The sequence below is a fragment of the Chondrus crispus genome, genomic scaffold (assembly GCF_000350225.1).
Source record: "Chondrus crispus Stackhouse genomic scaffold, scaffold_193, whole genome shotgun sequence".
NCBI lineage: Eukaryota > Rhodophyta > Florideophyceae > Gigartinales > Gigartinaceae > Chondrus > Chondrus crispus.
In genome coordinates, this window is record NW_005179062.1 from 74,266 (window position 1) to 100,276 (window position 26,011).

Sequence of the window (26,011 nt, forward strand, 5' to 3'; positions counted from 1 at the left end):
GGTGACTTTCTGACTCTCAAATTTCTTTGAAAGTCTTGCGATGACCACATCTGCTTTATGTCTTTGTAAGACCACTCCACCGCCTCCCAGACCGCACTCATAGCTTTATTGTAGAATTGCTGGGCTGGTGTCGCCGTCAAACGTGGGAAAGCAGTCTGAAGCCAGGGGCGCATAACATATGCTGCATCTCCATAAATTGAGAACTGCCTATTATCCAAAACCATAGACTCCTGCAAACTGTTTTCGATACCACTGTTCCTCAGCAGTGTAAGATCGTGACGACGCCCCTCCTCTGGACCATACATGTGTAGGATCAGCCCATCAGGTGTGGTTATGGTTTGATACACTAAACAGTGCATACGCTTATGACCTGAGTAGCAGCTTCGTTACATAGCACCTTCACCTCCTGGATGACATATCTCAATCTTAGTGCAGTCAATAAATCCGATGCAACTATTCAGAGGAGCTCCTTTTTCATGTTTTGCGTTTGACCAATCTATCGCCCTCTCTGCTATGAGATCAGTTCTCATTTCGGTAATGATATGACCCTGGTCTTGTACGAAGACTTCGACGACTTCCCAAAACACCTCACTCATTTTTGATGCCCTCATACCGAATCGGGTCTCTAAATCATACCAACCACAAGGTGTTGCAAGCTTACTTAGGAAAATACAGCATGCGGTCACTGTGTCACAGTGATACCGAGACCGAGTTGTCAAGCCGCCATGCCACCCCATTATGTTCGCAACAGAACAAATTTCCTTTGGGAGAAACCGAAATTGAGTCATTGCGTCTAGCTCGCTGTACGCATTAAGGTTGAAGGTAGCAGACGAAATCTGCAAAGACCTCACTTGTATTTTGTGATAATCTCGCCGAGAATGTTGGAATTTTCTGTATGCCCTGTACTTGACAAGAGGAACAACATCGGTAGGTAGAGCTGCGTAGAACGCAAGGCGACGGCTTTTCAAACGACGTCGAGCAACGCCAATTTGGTAGTCTTTCTGCCTCATGTCCTCTCTGATTGTGGGTGGCGTTTTTCAGCGAGTGTGAGCGTCGAAGGGCACCCCTCGTTCTCATATTTGTAGTCACAGACGGCTCTGCGGAAGGTGAATTTCCCGAATTTACACGTGTCTGTTGTGAGTCACATTTCCAAATTTTACGAAGTCATATATGCAGTGCGTACACTCTCTATTTACTCGCAAGCAGATTAACATTTACCTGGTGTCGAGTTGATGGATGCGAGTACAGGGGGGTCTCCTCAATAGTTCGCTTTACAATAGTGCACATGGCCAAAAGTGCACCCCTTTCAGCGATGTCACAACTCTTGCCACGTGTGCACCTGTGCTCGTGGAGCCATGCCGATGTAGATGCACACCGATGTGCTGCGGTTGACGACCACGACCGAACACCCCACCCCGACCACCGATGGCGACCACCGCGACCACCGCGACCACCGACTTATCACCAACAAGCGCGCAAGAAGCAACGTCAAACGCTCATATCGGAGCATTTTGTGGCCGGTAGGCCGTTACCTGTGGATAAACCTTCATTAGTTCGCGCTGTCAGTAGTGCGTATTTATTGCTTATGGCACGAGGGTGCACTATTGAGGGGTACCCACTGTAATTGTTTACTCGGTGACATTTCTGGGTAAGCATTTACTCGCAAGCAGATTAACATTTATCTGGTGTCGAGTTGAAGGTTGCGAGTAAACGTTTACTTGGTAAAATTCCTGAGTAAACATTTACTCGCAAGCAGATAAACATTTACCTGTTGTCGACGTGATGGTTGCGAATAAATGTTTACTCGGTGACATTTCCGGGTAAACATTTACTCGCAAGCAGATTAACATTTACGAAGTGTCGAGTTGATGGTTGCGAGTAAATGTTTACTCCTTAAAATTCCCGGGTAAATATTTACCCGCAAACAGGTTAACCTTTACTGTATGGCCTTTAATGGATTACGAGACATGTCATACAGTCATTATAAACTGAGTGACATGTGATTGTTTATTCGACGATATGATATCGAGTATAGGTTTACTGTTCCTCGCTTTTCTTGACAGATAACGTTTACTTACGGATAAAAGCGCGCGAAACCGGAACAATCCTCTCGTATTGCTGTGAACAGTTCGATTTTTAGGTTCCATATAAAAAGGGACCCCACGTGTTTTGATATCGAGCGCCCACCATCATTCTCAACGACGTCACTCTTTTGTTTTCTTGCGCGTTGGTTTCTTTCGAAATGGTCACTCTTTTGTTTTCTTGCGCGTTGGTTTCTTTCACACTTGAACGATTGTTGTTGTCAAGAACGGGTGCGGTATGTGTCGCTCTGTGTTTCGTTTTCTAGAGATACAAATAGGGGATCTGACATTTCAACTGACTTTTAGCCTCCAAGTTGTGTCTTACCGACATGTGCAGACAGGAAAAATAGCGCGATCTGCGTCCGTTGAGGCCGACAGGACAGATTCGACCCCTCACGGGGTCTATCGCCCCGTGAGAACTCTAACTTTGGCGGGGCTATAGCCACAGCGGGTGAGCTGGCTGGGGCCTTCGATACGCGTCGACAAAGGGAGCCTTCTGCAGAAAAAGAAAGCCTCAAAGGCGTGTAGCCAACGCAAACTCGCCCCACTTCCATCACACCTTTTTGGCTACACATCCAGTCTCAGTTCTAAAGCCGGCAAGTTGCTACAGGGCGTGGTATGAGTCTGCAGGGGTTGTGGGGCTATCCCGCTTTCAAGCACCAAACGATGGATGACAGGCCCTCTCCGAGTTCCGCTTCCCCATTGAAACGAAACGCCGCCGCCCTTGCATGTAAAGGCCTCCATTCTGTCGTTTCTATTAAGTGGAAGTAAGCAATGATATCTTAAACGAAAAAATAGCCTGAACTTTATTTGGACTGCAAGATCATATATCCCCTTTCCTACAACTTCGAATGCATGGACTATGAGCTGCGACGCGTTTGGGGAAAGCAGTTCCAAGCATTTCGAACCTATGCTCATTATGAACGCAGAATCCTATATCTAGCATGCCGTATAGTAGTAAAATGGTTCTGCTCACTGTGCGCAAACCATGTGCAAATCGGGCTGTCGGTATGGCATGCTCATATTGAGGTTAGCACCGCGAACAACTGGCTGCCAAACACACAAGTTGATAATGTCCTTGCAGCACGTGCAGGGCCTTTCCGGGGGCGCGGCAGGATTTGAAATGTTCACATGTAGCGTGTGTTTATGTTGCGTTTGGCAACAAGAAAAGGGGGTGCAAGTCTCATTATGAGTTTCGAGTACCGAGAAAGGGGCTCGAAACTCATTTTGAGTTTCGAGTACCAAAAAAGGGACTCGAAACTCACAATGAGTTTCGTACCCCCGAGAAAAGGGGCTCGAAACTCAAAATGAGAATGGCCTCGAATCATGCGCAGGGGCGCTTCAGGGGCGAGGCAGGTACTATACTGTTCACATGCACAGTATCGCCATTTTGAGTTTCGAGTACCAAAAAAGGAACTCGAAACTCAAAATGAGTTTCGAACCCGCAAAAAAGGGATTCGGAATTGAAGTTGAGCTTTGGACCTACAGTAATTGGTACAGTATGAGTATCTGTACCTGTATCTCTTTGCCCATTTTCTATACTAGTCTCACCTGTAGCTTTTCTCAACTCTTTCTACTTCGTCAAACCGATGAGAAGCATATCTGCCGTGCTGTAGTCAGTTGCGCCCTTTCAAAAAGAGTTGAAATTTTCTTTGCCAATGACGGGTGATGGATTTCTCGACAAACCTCGAACCATGCATTGGACGTTGAGAGTGATTCATCGTTCTGGCAGTGATGTACGGGTACCCGGACTGTATAGCGTACGATAAAAAGCGTTTTATCCGTTCCGGTTCTATCCAAAGTGATCAGCATAATGACCGGGCCAACCACAAGGGCAACCCACTAAAACGAGGGTCCGCTAAAACGGGACTAAAATCATGATGTACTGTATCTATAAAGAATACGTAACAAGGATATTAAATGTCATGGATGCAGCACTTCGCGAGAGAAGCGGCCCTGGGCTTCGTATGAGACATCGGTTACGCACCCACGTACCTACAGTACCTCGCTTACTCGTGCCGGATCTTCCAGCCTTCAACTTCTTTTGCATTTCTGACTGAATGGATAGAGAATCAAAAGCCTGCAGGTTTCTGGGAGTACAAAAAGGTCGCTTCGCTTTATAGGAGATCTCACGCGTCTAGTGATGAACGCCGTTGATAGGCATGTAGTAAAATCGGGACCCAAGAAAACCCCAAAAAATCAGATAGAAAAGGGTTCAGGGGATAACGTCTGCTTGTCTTGCAGTCTACAGCTGTGTGGCTCTTTAGAAAGAATGCAGGTCGTACATATCGACATTTTTACTTACCCGACATGAAAATTATGAACCTTGTTGTCTAAGTTCCCCGATACAGCGATATATCCTTTGAGTGCGAAGGCGTTTTTGAGCCATTTTCATTGACGGAATATGCTGTTCAGAGTATGAGCTCATTACCAACCTGCGGAAACCGACGGCGGTCTATCGTACCAGCTGAAGATACGGAGAACATTGTGAGAGAGAGAGTGATGTGGCCTCGTGTATGTGAATTCTTTCATGAATCTACCGATGATTTCCTTCGTGGTATTGGGTTTTCATGTCATCCCGAAGACTTAAAGGAAAATGACGCATTTGAAGAACTATGTTCTAGGTCGATCCACTATTTGCGTGATGTCGTAGCCACCACAATTTCGAAAACACTGGACAGCAAGACGTACAAGAAAAGCTATATGCCTGCCGCACGTTCGCAACATAAGCGTAGAATAACTGCCCGCATCGTGAGCCTTGCATGGTCAATATCGGTGGGTAGTGACGAACCTTATTCTAACTGCAGCGATGATGGGGTTAAGTACGCATGCCAGCACCTCGTCGCCGAACTTTCCCTGTTCAAAGCAGTGGCTGGGAGCCTGCCTCGGTGGTTGCGCTTGTCGTCTCCTTTTACTTTTCTCTTCATTCGTCTCTGTGCGATAGACTGCCACGTTATTTGGCAGAATGTTATCAATCATGAGGGGTTTGGCATTCAAAATACTCCCGACATGGTTGATTCGTTTCGTGAAGACAAGTTCAACATCCGCGATGTGGTTGAAAAGGTCAAGAATCGAGTTCAAACACAACTTCTGTCCATTCCTCTCGGATTCGTTCACAACGGCGACATTTCCATGCATTTATATGATCCCGCCGCTCTTGACGCTGGCCAGCTTGCAGATAGTGAGGTGTATAGTGATGACATAAGCGAAGAATTAGACCGTGTTGCTGGACTTGTTGTCGCGCTGAATGAGTTTGTGCCGCTCATTTGTGTTGTAGATCAACAATTTTCTGAAACGCTTAGTGCCCTTTGGAGATCAGAAGGGGGTAGTTCCACCAATTGGAAATGGAGAAAGCCAGAGAAGAAAGACCTTGGACCTGCTATTTATATGAAAACGGAAATCCCATGGACATTTTTCGTCACATGATTCGGAGTATTGAATCTAGTAAGACAAAAATGAAAGAATCCAAAGCAGATGCTGAGACAGAGCTATCTGCTCTAGCCGTCATGAGTCACATGTGCGCAGAAATCGCAAAGATGAAACACAAAACATTGAGTATGTATGGCTACATGCCAGATGAAGAAGACACTGAACTTGATATCCGAAATGTTCCTCTACAGACCATGGTCCATGGCGTCTGGAAGTCAGCGGTGCGTGCGAATGTGCGAGTCCATAAAGCCCTTTCATCAAAGTTTGGCGTAGGAACAAAAGATTTACGCACTGCAGTCGGTGTTCTGAATGAGACATATTGGACTGGTTTGGCAGTGAAAAAGCGAGATAGTCCTCGGTACAGCATACAAAAAGATGTTGTTTCAACTTTTTTTCATGAGTTTGATCTGCACAGACCAATTCTCTTCCGTTCGTGAAGCTGCCACCGAGTATGGTGAGCAGGTGGCATGAATTGAAGTTACTCAATAATGAAAGTAGTGTGTGACAAATGAAGTAAAAATCGGTTGTTCTTCAATTTGTTCACTGATAATGTAGAAGTCATATGACGAGAGGTTCCCTGGAAGCGATCGCCCTTCCCGGTACACGGGCTCAAACATCTTACACCCATCAGACATAACCGCAAGCAATCACATATATTTTTTACGCTCCCTGTCGGCTGCTGCTGAAGCGAAAAAGCACATGGAACTTCTCTGAAATATCAGGAATGTAGGGTTCCGCACACATTATCGGCGCAGAACGCAAAGGTGGTATTGCACACAAAGAATGAGAACACACTTCCTTACCAGGCAAGATCGCTTAAGCGGGGCGCAATAAATACTGTACTCTCACCATGAGTTTCGAGTACAAAAAAAGGCCTTGGAAACTCATAATGAGTTTCGAGTATCAAAAAAGGAGTTCGAAACTCATAATGAGTTTCGAACCCCTGAAAAAAGGGACTCGAAACTCAGAATGAGAATTGTCTCGAAGTGTGTGCAGGGGGCGCTTCAGGTGCGGGGCAGGTACTGTATTGGGCTCGTGTACAGTATCTTCATTTTGAGTTGCGAGTACCAAAAAAGGGGTTCGAAACTCATTTTGAGTTTCGAGTACCAAAAAAGGCGTTCGAAAATCATAATGAGTTTCGATCCCCCCAAAAAGGGGACTTGAAACTTAAAATGAGCTTGGAACCCCCCAAAACAAGGGATTCGAAACTCAGAATGAGTTTCGGAGTTTCGAACACCACGAAGGGACTCGAAACTCAAAATGAGAATTGACCTTGCAGCATGCGCAGGTTTGCTCCAAGGGCGCACCAGGATTTGCAATTTTTGCGTGTGCTGTAGGTTAATATTGCGTTTCGCAGCCTCAAAATGGTGGGGGCGAGTCTCATGTTGGGAATGCTCTTAGTGTGTGCTTGAGAGTGTGCTGGGGCCCGTAGAACAGTACACTAAATATGCGTTGGGAACCCATGTTTTTTGCTTTGAAACGCAAGATATGTTTCAATAAGTCAGATGTAAGTTTAGTTAGAAAGAAGGTTCGGTCTCTACAGCTAGCACCAATACCTCTTCCCGTCTGCGACTCTTCATTTGTGGTTCGAGATACAATAAATCTTTGACGTCAGAATCATCAGATTGAGGGAAATGCCGGTGACTTGTCAGGTACTTTTTCCAAAGGGGACTCCCAACAGCAGTTTTCTGAAGCTTTCCTAAAACGATTAGCATTTCTCTTGCGCGTGAAATTGCCACACACGCGGAGTGCTTGTCGTTTAGAAAAGTCAATTTTGTAGGCTTGTTTCCGGCACCACTGTGCTCAACGAATGTTCTCACTAATGAAAGGAAAACAACATCAAACTCTTTTCCTTTGGTCGATCTGAATGTCAATACCGACGCATTAAAATCAAACCTTCGCAATTGCGAAGGTTTGATTTTTCCAGGGCCTGTGTCAGAAAGTTTTTCTGAGAAATATACGGAGTGAGAATGCCAATCGACATCTTACTTGATGGGGATGCCGACTGCCATTCTTTCAGCATTTCAATGATGACATGACACTCGTATTCATTCCTGTAACCGCCTCTTGGATCATGTACCTCATTGTTTGTGGCATTCAAGGCATGGAATTGCTTCGTGTTCACGAAGCTCACTACCCGCAACGGAAAGCCGTGGGAAGAAATAGTCTCCATACAATTCTCAGTTGCCCAATACCTTTGTGGTGACCGTGGTCCATTCAATATTTTCCCAGCGTAGAAGTTGTCGCTGACATACCGTCCGATAGATGGCGCACTTCTCATCTGCTTCTGAAACTGGAACATGACACGTGGTGTCTGCTCCCACATAGCTACATGCTGTGCGCTCGTTTCTGGAGGAAGCGAGGGTTTCATTGTCATCACAGACATCGCCTTGGAAAAGAAATGAGGAGTACTAGCTCTGTGTATCGTCCAGATATGAAACGTCTTATCTTGTCCGTACCCCTTGCCACTCTTGGAGTGGCCGCGAGGGCGGTCGCGTAACTCGATGTCGTTCCGGTCGACATCAGTGGGGGGGGGGTCGTCCCCCCACGGGTCCTCCTCCTTGCGTAATAATGACAGGGTCGGCCTGCCACTCATCCTCCCCGATGTGGAGGGTCGAGGCGGGCGAACTTGTTGCGGCGGACTTCGTAGTCCTGCCAGCCCTCCCTGCCGGTTTCGTATTCGGCAGGGGTAAACCGCGCCGAGCGCGGTACGTCGTGCCTTCCGCCGTGTCGATACGGCGGATGGTTGGAAGATCGGTCTTCTGGCGGCTCGGCAGCCGCTGTACGGTTTCGGAAACTGCGGCACGGGTCGCCGGTGCCAGTCCTCGCACGAAGTAGTGCGCGAGGGACTGTTCGGAGAACACCGCCGCGCACCGGAACGGGGTAGTTTCGAGCCGGTCCGCGAACGTGCTCTCCGTCTCATGATATTGCTGTCGCGCCGTCGCGACAGCGTCGTACGCTTCACCTAACACGTCGTCGGTTAGGTAGCGTTTCAGGAACTGGTTCACGAGCTCCGGCCAGCTCACGTCGTCGTGTAGCTGGACGGCGCGGAGGCCACGCATTGTATAACTCGTATACAGGCGCTCCGCGTCGCGCTCTAGGAAGTGCGCGAGGACTAGTACCGCAACACTTTCGGTAAGGTATTGCGAGTTGAAGGTTATCCGGACATCCTTCAAGAACTATAGGAGCTGGGTCGGGTCCGTACCGTCAAAGCTCCTCATCGTAGGTCGGATCTCGCGGCAGCGTAGAACGTACTTCGCGATCCGTCCCACGTCATCCGAGGTAACGAGCCTCGAGGTGTTATCCAGCCGGTACATACGAAAGTCAGCGACGGCGCTGAAATCTTGGATCATCGTATGTACCGGCTCGAGTCCGGGTTCGGCGGGACCCAGCGTGCCGAAGGGGGTGACGGGTAGCGTACGGACGTCTACCGGACCGGGATGCTCGTCGTACTCCGCCAGCGGGTAGCCGCCCCAGCGAGGATCGACAGAGTACATCGGTACTCCGGATCGGCGGGCGGCTCCTCCACGGTCAGGGTCGTCGCGATACGATACGCGTTCCATCTGCCACCTACTTCCGGGGATAGGCGGTAATGCTTGGGTCTCGGACGCGTAATTCGCGCCTGTTGGAAGGCGGTTGCCTTCCGCGGTTCGGCTGGTGTCGGCACCAGCCGGTCCCCAACGGTCCGGAGCGACGGCGCTCGGAGGTACGGTACCACCGGGCCCTCTCGTGGGGGCACTGGGCAGCCTTGCAGCCATGGTACGTTCCATGTCACGAGCACGCCGACGCGTGGCGTTGAGCTCGGCGGAGAGGTGCGTGAACGCACCCAACTGTTCCGGGGACGGGGAGGATCGGTCCTCAGGTCGTCTCGTAGGGGTCGGCCCCTCGGGACGACCTTGCCCGGACGGTCCGGGCGATACGAGACGCGAGTCTTCGACGAGCACTATCCGAGAGTGTAACTCGTCGATCATTGCTCGGAGATTCTCTAAGGACTGCGTCACTCTATCGAACCTCCCTTCGCGCAGGAAGCGGAGTTCGGCCATACATCGAGTGTATACATGGTCCGATACATCGATCCGAAGGGAAATACGGACTTCCTCGATGTATTCGGCTATGCGTTCGAACATCGCCGCCGCTCTTTCCTGGGAGGATCCGAGCGACGGTTCGCGGTCACCAGGACCTGCGTCGCCGTCGCCCGACGGGGCGTATGGGGATCCCACAGCGTCCGGACTCGGATCCGCCGCTTCGGAGCGGATCGAGGGCTCGTACTCCTGGCTCATCTCAACGCATTCGGACGCGGAGGGCCTAAGAGGTCTTCTCGGAGAACGTACTCCGGGGTCTTCTAGGTCGGGAGACCACTGTAGTATAACACCCCCCAACGGAGAGGGGTGTATACTTAGCTCGACGTAGACCCCGTACGAGGGGGCGAAAAAACGGGGAGAACACACAGCTAACGAGACAGGGAAGCGGGCCCTGGTAGCGTGGTAGAGCGGGACGGTCGGGGATGAGCGTACGCGCGGGCCGATCTACGCCTCGACGCCCCGGAGCAGCGCTGGGTAACGTACCAGCGCTGACGGGCGGAGGCGGATCTAGGCTCGCTCGCGTACGCGGCTGTCCCCTACCCGCTTTGTCCCTGTTAACGCGCGCGAAGGCAGATCGCGCTCGTTAGTTAAGCTGGAAGACGGACCTAGGCGGTAGGTCGTGGACAAGTCCGTGCTTGTCCCCGTACGCCGCCGCCGGTCTCGCTCGTATTTAATGTATCCAATGCCTCTATCACAACACTACAGTATCGGTATGCTGTAGTAATGTACTGTAGCGCGGGTCGTCCGGCGCTGTAATGCTGTCAGCCGTCGGGGCTGACAGCACACGTGTGAGACGCGTACTGTGCGCGTGGTGGTACGCCCCTCCTACACGTGTACGCGTGTGGTCGCGTGTCCCCCGTACACGTGGGGGCACACGTGTGCGGGTGTGTGGTTCGTATTGATCTGATCTAAATCTAATCACGAACCGCCGTTATGCCACAACTTCCTTTAACCCCCCTACCCGAGACGGGTATTGCACTACAGCCATCAGCAGTGCAGTACTCGATCTTCGAGATGTGCTCCAGAAGGCGGAAGAAGCAGAAACACGTTACAGCGCTCGTCTGCTGGACGCGGAGTTTCGTTGCGGTAACGTGCACGACGCTGATGAACGAATTACAATGTTCATTGACGGGCTCAATCCAGGAATTCGGTCTCTCGTGTCGCGCTATCGCGAGACAGAACGTCGAATGAGACGAAGTCGTCGTGACGGAATCACGTTCCTGGATATCGTCCAGTACGCCCAGAATGAAGGCGATGCTCTTCGGACCCGCTTCGGTGGCGGAAAAATCCCGAACATGGCGGAAAAAGGCAGGTCGGCATTTTGAAGCCGCCTACCCGACCGGCGCTATCGCGGGCCGGACAACATCGAATGATGATGACAGAGTCTTCTGCTGACTCTCGGCCGGCGATGGCCGAAAACTACGCCGTAGGTGGCGAGTCGATGCATCTTACGCAAGGAGATTGGTCGTCTGTACGGACGGCGGAGCTACCCTCGACCACCGAGACGCAAACGGACGACCCGGAGTCGATGATGCTCACAAGGGGTCCGTACAGACGCGTTCCTGCCCCGGTCATCCGAGGACAGGAGCATGCACACCATGTCCGCGCCGGCCGTCCTAGCTGGCAAGTTAACGTGCGAGGAACTCCGAACTTGGAGAGGCCACGTGGTAACTTAATTTGCCACAAGTGCTACGGGCCGAACCACATCGCACCAGACTGCGTAGTTCAACTCTCGATTGCCGAGTCAACTCGTATCATACGAAACTACGACAACCTTTCTGCAGAAGTAAAGCAATGCGTACCAGCGGACAGCTATTGGAAGTTACGAGCCCTTGACGAGATCGTCAACACCCGGGCTCGCGACCTCCGGAACGCGGAAGCCGCGAAAACTGCCGCCCACCAAGGCGGTACAGTGTCCAATGACAACCAGGGAAACTAACTTCGGGAGTCCGCGTCGAAGCGGAGGCGAGAGGGCCTCCCTTGGCTACTACCTGGAGCCTGACGCCGGGCGGCGAAGGTAGCCCCTCCCCAGTGAAGATCCTGTCAAGGAAGGATCTGTTGAACCCCAAACATGGAAGCATGCTCAGCGAGCTACGCCGACCATGGCAAAAATACGTGCCCCCACGTTTCCAAGGCACTATTATGGTGATGGCGAAGCGCAATTACAAGTGCTATGCCGACTACGGGCTACTCCCGGAACTTTTGGCAAGGAAGCTCACAGTGCTTGGCACTGGGGCTGGGCCAAACTTTATTCGAAAAGATGAACTACCTCCGCAGTATATGGAGAAAATGAAACCAGGATCAACCCTGAACATTCGGGATGCAAACCGTAACCCAATTTTAATAACTGGGACAATTGATCTTGATGTCAGAATTGGTTCGCGAATTACTCGCGTAACATTCCTCGTATGCGAGCGCCTGGCGGCTGGAGTGGTCCTGGGATGTGACTTCATGGGCCGTTTCGTGGAAGCCGTCTACCCACGTCGCAAGACGATCGAGCTCGACGACGGGTCCTCGGTCCCTATTACGAAAAGACCACTCAGGCGACCGTCGAAAGCACCGCCATTGCCGGCGTCCCAAGAATTCGCCAAAGCAGGCGGTCAGACATCACCTCGAGTCAGAGTTACCAAGCCAGTCGTGCTTGAGCCTGGAACGCAACCATTCGTCTCCGTGACGTCGAAACGGCACGGCCTCATGGTCCTACAGCCGCATGAGAAACTCTACAGAAAGAGTCAAGTCGTCGCCTCCAATGGCGTTGTGCAATTCGAGCCAAATCGCGAGTTCCGCGTACTGGATGCCAATTTTGGCATCGCGCCTTATCGGCTCGTCAAGAGCCAAACGATCGGCAATTTGCTGCCACATCCGACCGCTGTTATAGCGAGCAAAGTCAGCGTGGCGGCAAAGCTAGGCCTCACCGATGAGGAAGCGAACGCAGTCCAACAAGACTTCGACAAGGACGCCAAACGGGCCATAGAAAACGCCTCTATGGCGAGCAATTCAGATGAAGTGGATCTCTCACACGTCCCGGCCCGCCATCGTGATCAGATCAAGGCTATGCTACTCAAGTACAGCTCTATGTGGAGTGGGGAGCTGGCTGAGATCAAGGTCACGAAGCATCAAATCGAAACGATGACTGGAACGCGATCGATAGCGCAAAACCCCTACCGAGCAGGACCACACGCCCGGGAGGCGGAGATGAAAGAAGTAGACCGAATGCTCCGAGCCGGAGTAATCGAGCCATCGATATCAGCATGGGCCTCGCCGTTTGTACTGATGCCTAAGAAGGACGGGCAGTTGCGCTTTTGCGTGGACTACCAGCGGCTAAATTCCGTGACGATACGGGATTCATACCTGTTGCCTCGAATGGACGAGTATATTGACTCCCTAGGAGAAGCAACCGTCTTTTCGACGCTCGACTGCAATAGCGGGTATTGGAAAATACCCGTTGCAGAAGAAGATCGCGAGAAAACCGCGTTTGTGTGTCACGCTGGACTGTACCAGTACCTGCGTATGCCCTTTGGGCTAACGAACGCTCCCGCTACTTTCGAGCGAATGTTGGATATTATCCTATCCTCCTTCAAATGGAGATCCTGTTTCGTCTACCTTGACGACGTAATTCTGTTCTCGAAGGATATGGAAAGTCATATACGTCACTTTGACGAAGTTCTCGAAGCCTTGCAGTCGGCAGGAGTGTCCCTCAAGTTGGAAAAGTGCTCTTTATTCACACAAGAAGTACATTACCTTGGCCATGTTATACGGCCAGGGACGCTCTCGATTGACGAGGTGTCGACCAGGGCTTTACGCGAAATCGCGATACCAACCACCCAGACTGAGCTCCGCTCGTTTTTGGGTTTGTGCAACGTCTATCGACGATTTGTACCGAACTACGCCCATAAGGCAGCGCCGTTGAACCAGCCTCTCAAGAAGGGGCAACCTGTTAAGCTGGAACCCTTCGGCGAGACCGAGATCAAGGCCTTTGATACGTTGACAGAAGCGGTGACCTCCCCGCCAATTTTGGCGTTGCCCAAGGCTAGGTTCCCATATTCAATGTACACGGACGCCAGCGACTACCAAGTCGGCACGGCGCTTTTCCAATCATACGAAGATGGAAAAAGGAAGCCTATTGGGTTTTGGTCTCGATCACTACACGCTGCAGAGCGAAATTACTCCACTTCGGAGAAAGAATGTCTCGCTGTTGTGTGGGGTGTAGTGACGCTGCGCCCATATCTCCAAGGAATCCGGTTCACGGTACATACCGATCTCTCTTCCCTCCGCTGGTTAATGGAGATCACGGACCCATCAGGCCGACTGATGAGGTGGCGACTCCGTCTTGGAGAGTTTGACTTCGACGTGAAGTACAAGAAGGGCAAGCTCAATACCCAAGCCGACGCGTTGTCGCGACCGTTCACACCCGGGGAGACGACAGTCCCCGTAGATGAAAAAATCCCATGTTTTCTGGGAAGATTCTCCGAAATGGAGCCAGTAGATAAGTTTTCTGACGACCTCGAAGATCTCGAGTCGGCAAGGTTCGACGCGATATTGAACACGGAACGCTACTCGACTGACGAAAATTTATTGGAGCCTATCACAAGGGAAGAGATGCTACGTCATCAGCTGGCAGATGCATTCTGCGCCGGAATTAAAAGGAGAATCAATCGTGGGGATAACATCCCGTTCGCCACTGAAGAGGGAGGGGTTCTCGTCAGGAACGTAAATGCGACACCACAAGTGGTGGTACCACAGGACCTCCAAGGGAGGATTCTTTACATGGGACATCATGCACTGCTTGCCGGTCACCCCGGTGGCAAGAAGATGTTCTAAACTCTAACTAGAGATTGCTACTGGCCATCGCTGGCCGTAGATTGCTACGCAACTGCAAGAAATTGCATACATTGCGCTAAAGAGCGAGTCAAACTTCGGAGGAAGACTAAACGCCTCAAGCTGTTCCCAGCTACGGCGCCTCTCGAGTCGCTCTCGATCGATCTCCTTGGGGACTTACTCCGTACCCCTCGCGGAAATAGGTGGCTCCTGGTGATCACGGATCGCTTCTCCAAGCTGGTCCGCACCGTGCCTCTCAAGAGGATTACTGCCGCGGAAATCGCGAAGGCTTTCGTCCACCATTGGGTGTTTGTCTACGGACCACCAGTCACGGTGCTGGAGGATAACGGAAAGAAATTCGTGTCCCGACTCTTCCAAGAGATTTGCCCCATCCTGGGCATCAAGAACGTCTTTGAGACGACCTACCACCCCCAAACAAATGGGCAGGTGGAGCGCTTCAACAGGACAATACTGTCAGCGCTGCGACATTATGTCGCTGAACACCCAAAAGACTGGGACCTCTTCACTGATGCGCTTACATATGCGTACAATACGCAAACGCATAGTGCAACCAAGCTCGCGCCCTTCGAGCTCGTCTTATCGCGACCACCGCGCGCCCTATCGTTACAGGCAGAACCTCAGCTGGAGGAAGTTGGCAATGCCAAGTATCACGCCAAGTGGCGAGCCTGGCTTCGTGGACTCACGACCACTGCTACTGTAGAGTTAAAGAAGTCTCAAGAACACTATCGAGCGAACTACGATAAGCACATACGCTCTTCGAACGAAGACTACCGTCCGGGGACATATGCGTTTGTCCGTCGCGACTACGCGAATCCGCGTACAGAAGCTCGCCACAAACCGGCACCAGTGGCAAATGGACCATACCGTGTCGTTTCTGCGGATCAGGACGCCGTGGTTATCCAGGATGGTGAAGGACAAGAGCGCGTTACACGCGATCGGGTAGTACCTGCACCAGTGCAGCCAAGTCACCCCGTAACGTCATTCACGACGAATATCCACAACGAAAATCGTGTTCACTGTCTCGATAGACCGGGTATCCGGAGCGGTGCAGTATCTACCTCTCCTATAGAGCAGTCTCAGGTGCCCCCAACAGAGTTGGCGGACTTGCCAGACACATCGCCTATGAATGGCGTAGCCCAAACCGGAATTTGGAACAGAGCTCGGATTGGACAGCCACCGCCTTTGAGACGCTCTGATGGGACGACCAAAAGCCGTCCCGAACACTCCAGGCATGGCGCTCATCGCTACGCCCGGTTGGCGAATGATACTCCGGTCGGACAGGAGAAAAACTCTACACTTCCCGCTGACAGTCCCTGTGACGAGCAGACTCCCGTCTCCAACGAAGGAGAAGGAGACGCACGCCGCCAATTGGCGCCCGACGCAGCCGCCCAGAACGTCCCTGCAGTGACGGAACAACGCGCAAGTAACCCGCGAGGAGCCGCGTCTAACACTACAGCGAGAAAAGTGGACGGGATCAGTCGCAATCTCCACACGCCATCGATGGCGAAGAATACGTGGTTGACCACGTCGTCGAGCATCGCTATGATGACGACGGTAAACTCGTCTTTCGAGTAAGGTGGTACGGCTACACGCCGGAGGACGACACTGAAGAACCAATTAGTCACCTCCGACGGAGCCATGTAATTTTATATTGCAAAAGAAAGGGATTGAATGTCCCACACTCAATCATCCGAACAAGACAAGGATCGATTCAAGACAAAGGTGGTTCCTCTTTACCTTAAAAAGAATGACTACACGCCCTATAGCGCTAATGTACGCAAGCTACCGCTTCGAACTTACCGCCAGATGGCGTTGCGAACACCTCATGGAGCAAAAAATAGCAAGGTGAACCCGGTCTGCCATCGCGTCACGCAAAAATTTGCGTACGACGGCCATTTCGTTGTCCACAATATCACGAGCCGGAGGAGCCCGGTCGATAAGTATACCGGACCGTACGGTGTCGCCCGCCACGCTGGCATTACTCTTATTGAGTACAGGACCTCCTCCCGGAAAGGGTGTCTCCACGGACGCCACTTGGCGAAGTTCAAAATCCTTTTCGTCATCTTCGACGTCCTCTTTTCGAGAGTCCTCCGGTTGGAGTCCACTAACGTCCGGGGAAAAGCATTACTCTTTTCCCCGGCGAGGACCGTCAGAAATAACACGCTTCTCATCAGCGAACTTCCTCGCCCTTTCTGGCGTCCATTCTTCCTGCTCCCCCGGAAAGCCTCCGCTGTGGGACCCTCGGATGGAGAACCCGCTCGCAAATATTGCGTAATTATCGCGTCATCGCGATAGATCACGGGGTCGTGCTACGGCGCCTCCGTGAGGAGCTGGGCCTGCTCAAATGACCCTTGCCCGAACAAATCGCCAACCTGGCGGAATACGCGATGACGCGCGGAAGCTCGGATGAACCCGTTTTGGAAGCCCTGCAGCCGAGACATAGCGCGAAGGACCGCGGTGCGAAGCTGTGAGACTGAGACGAACACGGAAGAAAAAAATGACCGCAGAAGATGAAACGCACGCGGAGAAAACAAATCGCGAACAGAAACGCACGCGAAAAAATCGCGAAGATCTCAGTCAGAAACGCCGCCGTCGGCGCAAATACGCCCGTAGCCGCGAGAGTCGTTGGACTGGAGCGCCAAGAGAGGCGGAGGAATGGAGACATGCGCAGGTTTGCGAGGGCAGGGAAAGGTGCAGGGGTAATGGAGCGCGTTCCAAAGGCGGATCGGCACGACCCTTGAAGGGGGGGGTGATGTAGTGCAGTGACCCTGTACTGTACGCCTGGTCACCGCCGTTGGGGGGCCGCGCTCCCCGCCTTTGACACGTGTACTGTCCGCCCACACTTCGGAAAGTACCCCACGTGTGCCACACGTGGACACACGTGTATGGCAGTCGTATGACACGTGTATGATACGTGTACAACACGTGTACGAGACGTATACATACGTGGTGGCCACAAGTTTCTACCTTAATTAGCGTCTAATGCCATGTGGCAATTCAAATGACAATAATTAATTATTAAGTACCCATTTAGTAACCGATGCCGACGACGGAGCTCGGCCTATATAGGTCGGGGGTCGGAAGGCGCCACAGTGAAGAGGCATCAGGTGATCGGACCCCATCTCTGGTCGGATCCTCTACGGTTCCTATCTGGTTGGCTAAGTCTGGTACCTACAACCTTCACCGTCATCCTTTTTCTTGTTTTTCCTTTACTTTTTCCACTATTTTCTACATTTCTACACTATCTTTCTTCTTTGTTCTTTCTTGTTTACTCTTTCTAGCGCACTCCCGCTGGAGTACACCTCTACGCGCACACCGCGATCTACCCGCAGTACCGCGTCGACTCCCCTGAGTTACCCGGACAGAGGGACTCAAACACCCTGGTGGCGACTGTGCCTTGTGTCGCGCTTTCTACAGCGAGATTTACGCCCTTGCTGGCGGTGTAGAGGTGCCCTGCACTACACTATTAACGGTTTTGCTTAAGTCGTGGAGACCGTTGATGCCAATGAAGCAACTGCGCTGGACCGGCGGTGTAGCGCCGGAGATCTAACTAGTTCCGCACGAAAGCGCCGTTTCTCCACTATAAGTGGCGGAGAAATGGACGACAGCGATTCAAAAGATCTTGAAACGGGCGCTGGTTCTGAGTTAATATCCGGAGAGTTGACATTTAAACCGCTGTACATAATTTCGAGCTGGGTCGAACAATCTACCGTAACAAAGCGACTCTGCGTTGCCATTATATTACCCTCCGGCGGCTGTGTGGGCAGCGGGAAATTTTCAATTACGGTCGTAAATGGAGGACAGTTTTTACAGTTAGCAGTGCGATGCCCACACCCTCTCATGGATGTACTAGCTATGCACCGTTGGAAACTATCCGATGCGCAAAGCGGTTTTATGTCCTATCACCCTTTAGTCCTTGGATTCGAGGCATCCTTAAGCGAGCTTAGAAAACGAAGCTCAGATGCAGTGGAATCCGTAGATCGTATTCTGTTGCCCTGTGCTGTACAATCACAGGTCGTCTCAAAGCATAATCTAGCCGTTAAGGAAGGTGGTGGAACTAAGATGCTTTATGACCTAACGGCTGCCGCAGTGGAAGAATATGGTGTTGTCGCAGATACGGATGCTTTTACGGAAGTTCGATTTCTCTTTGTGGTGGGGAATACTAGAATAAACTCACTTTTCGCGTCCCCCGGAGCGGTCCGCCATATTTGTAGAGTACCACAGCCGGCGTCGATTGACGGCGAGGAAAATGTATCGGAGGACAGTGGAAGTCAAGATAGTGAAGAGGTAAAAAACGTTCGTGGGCTGGAGGGGTACCAAAGCGACTGGCAAGGAAGTGAAAGATCAAGTGGATAGCATGCACGTACCTGGACCCAGTCGACCGTAACGTATATAAAACTATATATATATTTATAAATTTATATATCCCAGGACACAGCGTGAAGATTGACTTTCGTCGAGTCGTAGTGAATTACCCAAAAGTATCGCCTGTCTTACCGCCAAGTAAAAGTAGTGAGTACTGTACCAAGGAAGGGTACTGTAGCACTAAATAAAAACTTGGCACGTATGCCACGATTCACATATTCTACAGTATGAGATCATGATTGGCTATGATAGATCGATCTCGCTTCGGAGCTAATCGCACCCCAAACTCATTTCTACACCCAACCCAGGTCTTCCGACTGCGCCCCTCGTAATTTTTCCGACCTTGCAATCACGAACAATCACCACTTTCCTTCCGTCACCCTTTTCATTTCATGAACATGTGGTCGCTGTCTCCGGCCTTCACCCCGCCGGTCTCCCTCCCCAACATCGCCCCGCAACAACGTCGCTCTCAGTGTAGTCGCACCCCACCCTTTGCCAAGAAGGGCTCCTCGGGGAAGAAGAGAAGCAAAGTCTCACGACCAAAGCGAACCCCGTCCAACTCGCAGTCAAAGCCGTCCGCTTCTCCTACATCCCGCCAGAAAAAGTTCTCACCTCTTGACGCTCCCCCCGAGCAATTTCCTGGTCCCCTGGCCCCCGAAATTCTTGGAGAGTCAGTCGAAGCAGTTGACGAGATCCCAGTTAATGACAACATCAAAAGCGCTGCCGATGTCGAGATTTCCCTTGCGAGTGATGTCCCCACTGCCACAGATGTCGCCCTGCCACAAGTTGACGAGGGCAAGCTACGACTGCCAGATATAGGTTCGATGGGCTCCGGGAGAGCCATCCGCCGAAAACGTAAGCCGCGTGCATTGGAGGACGTCAAAGAAGAAAGGTCGATAGAAGTGGAAGAGGCGAGGAAGGCTTTACCTACAAATACCATTCGAGAACTGACGCAGGCATATAGGAAGAAGGGGAAAGAGGCCCAAGTGCTAATCGACGAGCTTGAGAAAGACCCAGATTTTATGTTTCAGACCGGCAATCCGGAGGGGGAGTACGATCTCACCTCCGCCATCATTGGCACTGGCAGTCCAAATAAGCAAGGCGTTTATGTGCTACCGTATTTGCAAAGCGGTCATCTCCTTCTGTTGCTTGTCACTTTGCTCTGTACCTTCGTGTACTATCCAGGATTTCCGCTCACAGAGTTAGAGGACTCCCTGCGTGGTTATCTTAAGGTCGGGCTTGCGATTACATATACCCTCAACGCGGGTCTTGCCATTCTGGCGTTCAAGGACGCACAGAAGAGAGGACAGCCCGCTGCCTTCTGGGCACTCAAGACAGCATTCTTTGGGAATATTGCGTTCAATGAGCTCAGGAGAAATGCACCATTATCGCCAAAAAGCGGGAAATGAACGGCTCGTTCTGCTTGTTGCTTTTTGAATGTGGGATGGTGCACACATGTAGGGTTTCAGATACTCGATTGTTGATCACATTTACAAGCCGGGGCAAAGAAATGAGTTTTATTCTATGGGCAGACTGAGAAAAACAGTCTGCGAGTTGAGCCGCCAGAGCATGAGATTACTATTGTTCGAAATTCAGTGCTTGAGAGGGCCATTGGCTTTCTCAACTCGGAAACTTGCTAACTATTGGGCAACGCGACTGTGAGATGGACATTGACAGTGGAGTTTAGGAGTGAAGATGAACTATTTGCGGAGAAGATCTAAGTAGTAGCACGGCTAAAGACTTCGACATCCTTCTTCCGCTCTCTTGGGCTTCTTTTCGAAGTGGCAAAAGCCTTTTAGACCGAGCTGAGAAGTGCAGAATTTGGAGCAATAGGGATGTGTCTCTTGATTGCACCTCATAGGACTGATGTGGGACCGACGTCCTTCCGACAGGCAGGTTCCTGTTTTGTTCGATCCCATGAAGAATAAAAATAACCGTGTACTGTTCATTGCTCGCGCGCTTTGGCGAGATTTCTGATGTGTTGCACGTAGAGCGATGTTTCAAAAAATAAGGGCTTCAGAGAAAGCCACGACTGAGAAGCAGGATTGGTTCGGGCTTTGGACAAGAAAAATAAGCGAAATGGTAGGCAAAAGCCTGGCGATCCCATTTTGAAACCGAAGGCGAGAGTCAAGAATTACTGAGGTTTACTCAATTTTCTTGTGGTCAACGTCTTTGGGTTCGGTTTCCTTCTTGAGATCGTTCACTTCCTCGCTCGGGTGTGCTTTTTGTTGGGCCTTAAGGTTTTTGGACTTTGTGTACGACCTGAAGTAAAAGTCGCAGAAGAGCTTGAAGAATGAGGCACCGACAGCCTGTCCGAAGAGCCAACCGCGCATGGAGCCAGAGCATCCGGAAGCAGAGAAGTAAAGGAAGGGGTACGGCCATGTGGAGGTAAGGTCGATGATAAATTGGACGATTTGCGCGAGCGTGATGTACTTCTTCCACCAGACCTTGTGGCCGAGCGCGGCCATCGCGTAGTAGTAGTACATGGCAACGTGGACGGAGGAGTTTGCAACGACGACAATCCACTGCAACACCATGGATGTGGACATGTAGACATAGAAGAGCGGGAGGACGATGCAATGATGGTAGACGTGGAGAAAGTTGAGGGGGCGTTTCTTCAATACCATAATGACAGTATCAAGCAGCTCATAGTATTTGCTGACGTAAAAAACGTACATCCACCAGCCCATGCGCCCTGTCATGGAAGCGCCGGTGGGATCGCAGAGCACGGCGTTGGTGCCAGCGAAGGGGTTTGAGGGGGTGGCGTTAGCGGCGAAAACTTTGACGACTTCGGAGAGGACGCCCACGCCCATGGCAAGGGAAAGGGCGCACAGGAATACATTGTGAAGGACGGTGAGCGAGCGCAGCTTCACGGGTGGGCGGTCGCGCATGAAGCGACGAAGCGAAAAGATTAGGGTAAGGTAGCAAACAATGGCGATGGGGGGGTAGTAGACAGAGGAAAGTGGGGCGGTCTTCCAATGTAGGGTGACCGGGATTAGGGATTTGAAGAAGGCTAGGGTGGCCATGGTGGGGGTGGGTGGGATGCGTGCGGGAGGTTGGGAGGGAGGTTGGGAGGGGGAGGTTGGGAGGGGGAGGAAGGGGCGGCAGTGAGGGCGGGATACGGAGATTTAAAGGGTGCGAAGAGGGGAGGGAGAGGAAGGGGACCAGGATGATGGGGACTAGGATGAAGGGATTGACGGGCAAATACGGTTGACTGCGCAAGTGGTGGACTGGATAGTTGCGGTAGAGATGGTTTGACGAAAGAATATGAGGGGTTGAAGGTGCTCGCGGGGGTTAAAGTCAACTTGGATGCGGGCGCGGATCGAAGAGAGAAAGGCGGATAAAATTGGGGCCATCTCTTTGACGTGTGCACAGTGCGGATGCGGGGCGATGGCTGGCTGTGTGCGACGCAACTGGCACCACGGGATTAGGGGATTAGGGGATATATATTCCCCTAATCCCTACCCTAGGGTAATCCCCATATTGCACCACGGGATCGGTGAGCAGCTCTGTTCAGTCCCATTGGACACACGTGGACAGCAACAGGACAGCAACAGTCGCAGCGTGCGTCCCCACAGGTCCTTCCGAGTTGCGCACGTGGACACAACCAATCGCGCACTCACAGTGTGCCCCGCTCTACACATCTTGGATTTGCTACGCGCCATGCCTGGCAGCAAGCGTTGCTGCGCTTTTTATACATTTACTGATTTATTCATTACGGCCGCGGCATCCTCGCCTTTTGCTACTTCTGCTAGTCTGTTTGCAAGCAGGGTTGAAGGCGGTCAGTAGCCAACGAGCCGGCGACTCGCAGGCTAAAATTACACAACATTCGAGCATGGAAGAACTGAGCCGGATGTCTTTGCATGATCAATACTCACCCATCTTGGCTTCCCATTGATTAACATCTCGTCGTCTACGCCAGAGTCTCCTCGAGCCCCTGCAATCAACATTTTTTATCCTGGAGACAAGTCTACCGTACGGGAAAGTAAAGTAAATTTGTAGCACCTTGATGAGTACTGTAGCACCTTGATGTCGGCATCATCACACGCTCCAACCTGGCTGACCGCCATCTTGCGACATGTGTGGCAAATTTCTATAATCCAAAACTCAGGACCAAATTTCATTCGCATTTTTCCATACAGTGCCTGACATCAATGTAACAACTACCCCTGGGTATCGTCCTCACTTCCGTGCCCCCCTCTCCGCACCATCCCCGCTCTCCCCGAGGGAATGGCCCTGCCTCCGGACCTCCCCGAGCAGAACGGCCTTCTCTCCCCTTCGTTCTCCGAGGACCCAAGTTTGTGGTCGTCCCTCGGCCTTTCCAAGGCCGCTTTCGCCGCCGGTCTCCCTTCCCCCACCCTCGACGTCACCGCCCTCGCCACCCAGCTCTCCGCCCCGGCACTATCCGATCCCACCGCCTCATGGCAAGCTGCTGTAGACGCCTCCCTGCAAGCGTACGCCCAGGAGTACGGCCATCTCCAATCCCTGCTGGACTTCCACGCCGTCGAGATCCCAAAGCTCGAGCAAGCCGAGGCTGCACTGCGCGAGCTTGAGGACTCGCTCCACGCTTCTGAGAGCGCTGCGGCCACGCTCCAGTCCAAGGCGGATGCAGTATTTGCTACTAAGGCCGCCACGCTAACCACCCAGACACACGTCGCGGCTTTTGTCGATCAGATCGTCCTCGATCCATATTTAATCCGCCACGTCGTGGATGGGAAGGTTGGTGATTTGGATTATGAAGAATGTTTGGCCGCACTGTCAAAGAAGACCGCGCTTTTCGATATGGAGGACGTGAAAGAGACCGCGGCTTTCGCAGAGCTCAATCCTTATCTTGGTAAGCTCGTCATTACCGCTGTCAGCAAGGTGCGACATTTTCTCATTGACAAGATATCCCTTTTGAAGCGTCCTCATACGAACGTGAAAATTGTAAAGGAGAACGTGCTGCTGAAGCATAGACCGTTGGTTGAGTTTATCGAATTACACGCGCCGGATGTTTTTCGAGAGGTGAAGACGTCGTATGTTGATACCATGTCCAAGACGTACTTTATTTTGTTCAAGAAGTATTTAGCAGGGTTGCTCGCCATGAAACAACAGCTTCCGAGTGAGAATGCCGATACTCTCGTCGGCAGTCTTACAGACTCGACCATTGGGCGTGCATCTCAAACGATCACGGGAATGTTTTCTAGTGCAAGCACATCGGCAGCTACTTCCCGGTTTTCGGGTATGACCAATGGGGGTGGAGCCGGAGTTGGCCAATTCGCCCTCGGTTCAAGGCTTGATGTTCTGAAGGATGTTGAGGGACCTGCGATTGTACTTGCGACTGCCCTCGACAACAACCATCGTTTTTATTACGAGCAAATACACCGCAGTCTCGGCAAGATGCTCTCTGAGACCTGCGCGTCGGAGCACCTCTTTTGCGAACACTTTTTTGGGGAGAATGGTGGCCGGATGTTCAATGCTTTCTTCAGAAGGATTATAGGCTTTCTCCTGGACGCGGTCTCTGCTCACACTGCCCCCACCAAAGATACGCTGGGCGTGCTACTGGCTTTGAAAGTAAATGAAGCACATCGATCTAGCATGCAGAGGCGCAACATCCTTGATCTTTCAGATTATTTCATCCAAGTTGACATTCTGCTCAAACCCAAATTCAAGAAACTGTTGGACGAAAACGTTAATAGCATGTCGGAAGCGAGCAAGGAGGTCACAAAATCTGCCCCACGCGGTGACGGCGATACCAGCCCACATATTGTGACACGCCGCTTCGCCGAGTTCTTAGCATCCCTTCACGCCATTGCACGTTTCGGTACCCCTGATGATTCGATTATGGAGGGGCTGAGGAGGCTGAGAGCGGAATACAATGGTTTCCTCAACGCTGTATCGACGCTCTTCACTAGACCCAAGTTGAGGTTCATGTTCCTTATCAATAACACTGATTTGGTGCTATCCATGTTTCGACAGCATGGGGTTAACGATACTGATGATTACAACTTCTTTGCAGAGCTTCAAGAAGTACATACAGCAGCGTATGTAGAACACGAGGTTGCGGATCACTTTCCTGATGTCGTTTCATTTGTCCGTCAGTATGAGAGGACAGCCAAGGCTTCCTCTTCAAACGGAGGTGGAAGCCGCCCATTTCCGAGTGAGGAGCGTGTGAAAGCGGTTTTGCGACAATTTGCTTCAAACTGGAGACTTGGAGTGCAGCACATGCAAGACAACGCAGTCCGAGAGTTTCCTAGCTTTGATGTTGGTTCCGAACTCGCCCGTATGCTATTCACGCGCCTCTATTCCTACCACAAACGATGTGAAGCTGCTGTGGAAACGCAATATCCAGTTCTGAAAGCTGAGCTTGTGACGAGCACAGAAATACTCTACGAATTGCGACAACGTAGTCAGCAGTTTGCTACCTGAGGCAATTGCATAACTGTGAACGCACAAACGAACTACACGGGGAAGGCTGGCGTGGTTTTACGCTTTATTTTCGCGTAAACATACTATTTACATATCCGTCTCGGCTCGGCCTCCTAAAACTTTCAACAAGCCCCTCACGGTTGTTGGTGCCTTCGTTGGGCGCCGCTGTGGGACCCTTCCAACTCTATTCGTGGTTGAGCTCCTTTTCGGCATAACACTGTTAACTCGGGGCTTCAGGGCTTGGTAAGTTGAACCAAGCGAAGAGCCTCCTGTACCAGAAGACACGCTGCGTGCCGTTTTTGTGTGAGGTTTGTCTTTGCCGCTACGTGTTGCGAAAGACCACTTTCCAACAGATACGGATCTCTGCCGTTTTCTCTGCCTCTGCTGCATTGATGCGTTCCGCCTCTCCCACTCCGGGACAGATGCATCCAAGGCCCACGGTGAGCTGCGTTTCTTACCAGTATTATTTTGATCCCGGCCTGACTTTGATCTATCGTCTATATCCTTAAGCGATGCCGGACGGCAAGCACTTTCGAGCTTCTCCCGAAAATGGGTACTTCGACTCTTGTCAGCATCACCAAAGATATCGAAACGAGACAAGCTGTTTTCGTCTTCCAGGAATAGACTGGTTTTAGATTTCTGCCGCGCCTTCCACAGGGCTCGGGCCTTATCTCGCTTGGCGGTCTTCTCGTCACCGCTCTCTTCCTTTTCCTGCTCGTCTCCCTCCAAATTTCTGGAGCGACTGTCGTCTCGCAAGAACCTATTCATCAGAATGAAAAGGAGAATAATGCATGCAAAGAAAAAGAG

The 26,011-nt window shown here is 51.5% G+C and overlaps 4 protein-coding genes; 2 read left to right on the forward strand and 2 right to left on the reverse strand.

Moving 5' to 3' along the window:
• Positions 1-19,188: 19,188 nt before the first annotated feature.
• Positions 19,189-20,739, forward strand: CHC_T00003510001 (hypothetical protein). XM_005714700.1 is given in 2 exon segments: positions 19,189-20,205; positions 20,206-20,739. 1 exon segment carries the CDS (start codon positions 19,189-19,191, stop codon positions 20,203-20,205), a length of 1,017 nt encoding a protein of 338 aa, XP_005714757.1. The 3' UTR covers positions 20,206-20,739.
• Positions 20,740-20,940: 201 nt separating this feature from the next.
• On the reverse strand, positions 20,941-21,822 carry CHC_T00009032001 (fatty acid elongase). Its single transcript, XM_005714701.1, has one exon. The coding sequence runs from the start codon at positions 21,820-21,822 to the stop codon at positions 20,941-20,943; it is 882 nt and encodes a 293-aa protein (XP_005714758.1).
• A 1,204-nt stretch (positions 21,823-23,026) lies between these two features.
• On the forward strand, positions 23,027-25,204 carry CHC_T00003511001 (hypothetical protein). The gene has a single exon (XM_005714702.1). The coding sequence runs from the start codon at positions 23,027-23,029 to the stop codon at positions 25,202-25,204; it is 2,178 nt and encodes a 725-aa protein (XP_005714759.1).
• Positions 25,205-25,291: 87 nt separating this feature from the next.
• CHC_T00003512001 (hypothetical protein) lies at positions 25,292-25,972 on the reverse strand. The gene has a single exon (XM_005714703.1). It carries the CDS (start codon positions 25,970-25,972, stop codon positions 25,292-25,294), a length of 681 nt encoding a protein of 226 aa, XP_005714760.1.
• Between the last annotated feature and the right edge of the window lie 39 nt (positions 25,973-26,011).

Excerpts from the sequence above, each read along its gene's own strand:
- CHC_T00003510001 (XM_005714700.1), top strand. The coding sequence starts at position 19,189 with ATGAACATGTGGTCGCTGTCTCCGGCCTTCACCCCGCCGGTCTCCCTC.
- CHC_T00009032001 (XM_005714701.1), bottom strand. The coding sequence starts at position 21,822 with ATGGCCACCCTAGCCTTCTTCAAATCCCTAATCCCGGTCACCCTACAT.
- CHC_T00003511001 (XM_005714702.1), top strand. The coding sequence starts at position 23,027 with ATGGCCCTGCCTCCGGACCTCCCCGAGCAGAACGGCCTTCTCTCCCCT.
- CHC_T00003512001 (XM_005714703.1), bottom strand. The coding sequence starts at position 25,972 with ATGAATAGGTTCTTGCGAGACGACAGTCGCTCCAGAAATTTGGAGGGA.